This window comes from Salvia splendens, chromosome 9 (genome assembly GCF_004379255.2).
Source record: "Salvia splendens isolate huo1 chromosome 9, SspV2, whole genome shotgun sequence".
NCBI classification, from domain to species: Eukaryota; Viridiplantae; Streptophyta; class Magnoliopsida; order Lamiales; family Lamiaceae; genus Salvia; species Salvia splendens.
This window is the reverse complement of record NC_056040.1, coordinates 26269713-26273933: the sequence shown is the minus strand read 5'-3', so window position 1 is coordinate 26273933 and position 4221 is coordinate 26269713. Positions and strand designations below refer to the sequence as shown.

The following is a 4221-nucleotide window of genomic DNA, read 5'->3' as shown; positions in this document are numbered from 1 at the left end:
TGCTTCTCAAAACTTATTCCTATTGCTCAAGTATAAACCAATTACTCAATCTACAAAAAGTTGAGATAAATAGACATGGATGGAATGATAAGGAAAATGAAGAATGTGTCATGAATAGAAGAACCCCATTTGGACCTTGGACCTTTTAAGAAGATGAAGACATCCCTTGGTTACTTTCACCAAAACAACTCAACTACAACGACTCCACCACTAGCAACACATAGCTAGTAAGCATATCATGACCTAAGCAACACATTAGCACTCAAGCAACCACCAAAGATATGCTTCCTTCCAAAGGAGAGAAAACACTAAAAAAGGATTTAAAATATTGATACAAAATATTCACTATCAGAGACGAAAATTTCAGTTAATAATTATGAATACTTTTTGATGGAGGCATTGCCGAAAATAATTGAAGCATTGTCAACAGGTTTTGCATGAGATCAATAAGTATTGAGAGAAATGAATTAAATAATTAGTAATAAAAAAAATAGAGATAGATACAATGGTTGTCGTCGAGAGAAGGAACGAAAATGAAACATGCAAAATAATATGTAAGAGAATGGAGGTAGTAAAACAATCAGTAAAAAGAAATAAAATTAGGAATGTTTCAATGAGGTATCGAGTGATGAGAAGAAGAAATATAAGAATAAAGTAAACCCCACTTTCCAAATAGTATAATTCTTGCTCTCCCCATGTTTTTTGGACGGGGTTCACTTTTATGTCCTATTCCATCCACTACTATTACTTTTTATTCCCTTCGTTCCTTAATTTGTCACATTTTGACATGCCACGGATTTGAAGAAATGTAATGTAAAGTAAGTTGAAAAAATTAGTGAAATATTGATCTTACTTTTTAATATCCCCCGGTCTCAGAAGATATTGAGAGACTGTAAGGTGTTTTGGCTTTGGCTCGTGTGCGTGTATTTGTTTTGCTGCGGAGCTTTGTTTGTTGTGCTGCTGAACTTTTGCCGACTACCTTCGTTAGTTTGAGCATTTTACTTCTATATAAAAATAATAATAAAATGTGACTGAGAATAAGTTAGTGGAATATGAGGTCCACTTAAAAAATGGTAAAAAATGAAATGTGACAAAATTTGTAGGACGAACGGAAATGGACTTATGTGACAAATTTTCAGCAACGGAGGGAGTATAGTATTATTCTTTAACTTCAATTAGTTAAACTTTTTTACAATCTCAATCCCAGTATATGTGAGACGTTTTTATTTTACCACAATATATAGATATTAGTGTTTAGTGAATCAAATTAATACAATACAAACTAAGAAATTAAATCAAGTAACATATAGAATAGAATAGAAGTGATAAGAGGATAAAATTGAAGAAAAAAATGAGTTAATTATTGCCAGAAAAAAAATATCTAAGTTAGAACATAACATTCCTAAAAGGAGGAGGGGACATAAGGGTTGCTTATTAGGAGTATCAAAAGTTTATTACACCAAAGTTTATTCTGTAATTAAGTAATCATTCTATTCTATTAGTGTTGAGGCATTATTTTAGAATGGAGATTAAGTAATGAAGTAAATGTTTAGCGGGTTAAGTAGAGTAAAAATAAAGATGAAGAAAAAATAAAACAAATAAATAATGAGATAAAAAAAAGTAAAAAGTAGAATAAATAAGAGAGCGAAGAAAGCAAGAAAGATTTACTTAATTGAGCTCCACCAAAAAAAGAAGAATTGACTCATCTGGTAGAGCGTACACCGTACATAATTTAGAAAATATAGAGTTTTTGCAAATAAAATACGTACTGATTATAATACATTATTATTCAAATAACTTATTTATTGACAAAACAATACGGCGAATATGGTCCCAAGTGAATGGATATTAGCCAATAACTTATGTTTTCATAAAAATAAATGAACCAATTTGGCGCGTCTATATCACAATTCACAATAACCCTATCCGCATTTAAGTCAACATGCAATTTTAGAGCATCATAAATATAAATGGGATGTAACTTTAATCATTTATTTCATAAATAAATCAACAAGTGACGCTTATAAATATTGGTGGAACAAGCAATATGTTAAGATCGTGAAAGAGAGTTACCACAATTGTCCGCCACATTCAAGGTATGCGCAATTTCAAAATTAAGCAGAGCACCCATTTATAAAACTAGTTAAATTATTTGAAATTTACAATGAGCGCCATTAATTAGTTCCACCATAACCATAGCTAATTGTTGATCAAGATGGACTTGGCAAAACATTAGACATAGCCATTCCACTTGTGGCGTGCACATTGTTCAACCTCAAAGCCTTGGCCTTGCTCGTGTACAATCTCTTCACATTCGACCTTTGCTCATTCAATAGTCTCCACAAACTTCTCTTTGCATTCGACCGAAACGGGCAATTCGACGCCAAAAATCCATCCACTAAATGCAGATACGCCTCCAAGTCATGGCAACACGCGACGTCGGCGTCGGGTCTAAGAAACGGAGACATTTTCGTATCCACTCTTAATTCCGTCCCGACGTGCGTGTACGACCACGGGAGGCTAGCGTCGAGGGCGTCGAGGACCTTCCCTCCCGCGCCCGTCGCGCGAAGTTTCTTGTCGAGATCCTCGTTGACCAACATCCCGGGCACCCGAGTGACAAGATCTTGCGAATTGACGACGCGCAGGACTTTGACGTTGTTGGCGTGGAGGCGGTTGGCGAAGCCGCGGTTGCCTACCCGAGGACCGCCGAAAGAGAAGACAGCGATGGGCGGGACGTCGGGGGCGCACGTGCTGAGCTCGTTGCCGACGAGCAGCGCTAGGGCCGCTCCGAGGCTGTGCCCCGTTATGGTTATGCTTAGGCTCTCCCCTTTGTATTTCTCCATTAGGCTCTTGATCTCTTCAACCACTGACTCAGCCAGGCTGGCCACGTGCTCCCCACGTGTTGTCAGCAAACTTTGAAATCCGCATTCCACTTTGGTTGGCGGAACTGCTCCACTATTTTCGGTTTCGTCCGGAAGCGGGACGAGGACGTCCCGCACGTTCTCGGCCCACTCCAGACACGTGGCGGTGCCGCGCAGGGCGATCACGATGTCCCTCCTTCCCATCCGCTGGATCTCCCTGCGGTCGTCGCAGACCGCCACGTACCCGACCCAGCTGGAGCGTTGCGTCATCCAGCCGAGGTCGGGCGCCACGTCATCAACCCACTTTGGCAGACCGACCGAGGCGGTGGCGTAGAGGCTCCGGGTCATCCGGTAGGACCTGTCCGGGAGCGCCACGTGGCGGGGCCACTGGGTCTCCTCGGGTGACGTGGCGGGCTTCGAGTGGAAGCCGTGGTAGGCCGCCTGGATGAACTCGCCGCACCGGACCACCTCGCGCCGGAGATTCTCGTCGAGCGGTTCGAGCATGCCGGCCCAGTCGTTGCTGCCGTGGTACTCGCGCCAGCGGCTGCCGAGGCTGTTCCGCGGGGAGTACTCTGCCGACTTGGACAGCAGCCGCTGGAGGCGGTTGAGGTAGCGCGGAGACATCTCCTCCGCAGCCTTCATCTCTGGCCAGACGCGGGTCAGGGTGAGGCCTTCCAGGATGCCTCTAGAAGCCCTGGTTTCCGCGTCCGGCTCTGGGTCGGGCGGCGGACTCGGATTGGGGTGAGATAATGATTGCTTTTGGAGGAGCCTTTCGAGGTTGGAAAGATGCTTCTTTGTCATCTCAGTTGATAAGTTCTCCGGCTGTTTTCGGGCAGAGGCCCGTTTGAAGGGGTTCAGAGGTGAGCCCGAGCATTCGAACACGGCCCGCCTCACCTGAAAAACTTGGAGATTATGTGCAGGAAGTGTTGCTCCGATTTGCATCATGGTGAAGATTCAAAGGTGAAAAAAAAAGAGAGATGTTAGGGGAATTGGAAACCAAGTGGTGTGTGAAGAATGAATGAAGGTTTATATAGGTGTGAATGTATAGTTAATGCCCTTCTTGTTTTCAAAAATTACAATGTGGACCATATGTTAAATTTATTTGGAATTTTAAATTCAGGTTTGTTTGGTTGTTGGTCAGCCTGTATCCGTAAGAAAGAGAAATTGAATCTAAATTAAATAATGATGGGATCTCTACCGATTATGAAGCATTTTTATTCTATCAAATTAATGACGAAGATATATGAGAAAATCATCATTGATCTATTTCTAAAATATAAATGGGATCCATCATTTAATCAAACATGTCCATACTCAATCCATGCATCTTGACATGTGGAAATAGCTTCTCTCCAAAACG

At 41.8% G+C, this 4221-nt stretch overlaps 1 protein-coding gene across 1 annotated transcript; it reads right to left on the bottom strand.

The window, feature by feature from the left end:
- Positions 1-2106: 2106 nt before the first annotated feature.
- Positions 2107-3873, bottom strand: LOC121748986 (phospholipase A1-Ibeta2, chloroplastic-like). Its single transcript, XM_042143586.1, has one exon. The coding sequence runs from the start codon at positions 3804-3806 to the stop codon at positions 2211-2213; it is 1596 nt and encodes a 531-aa protein (XP_041999520.1). The 5' UTR covers positions 3807-3873; the 3' UTR covers positions 2107-2210.
- Positions 3874-4221: the final 348 nt, after the last annotated feature.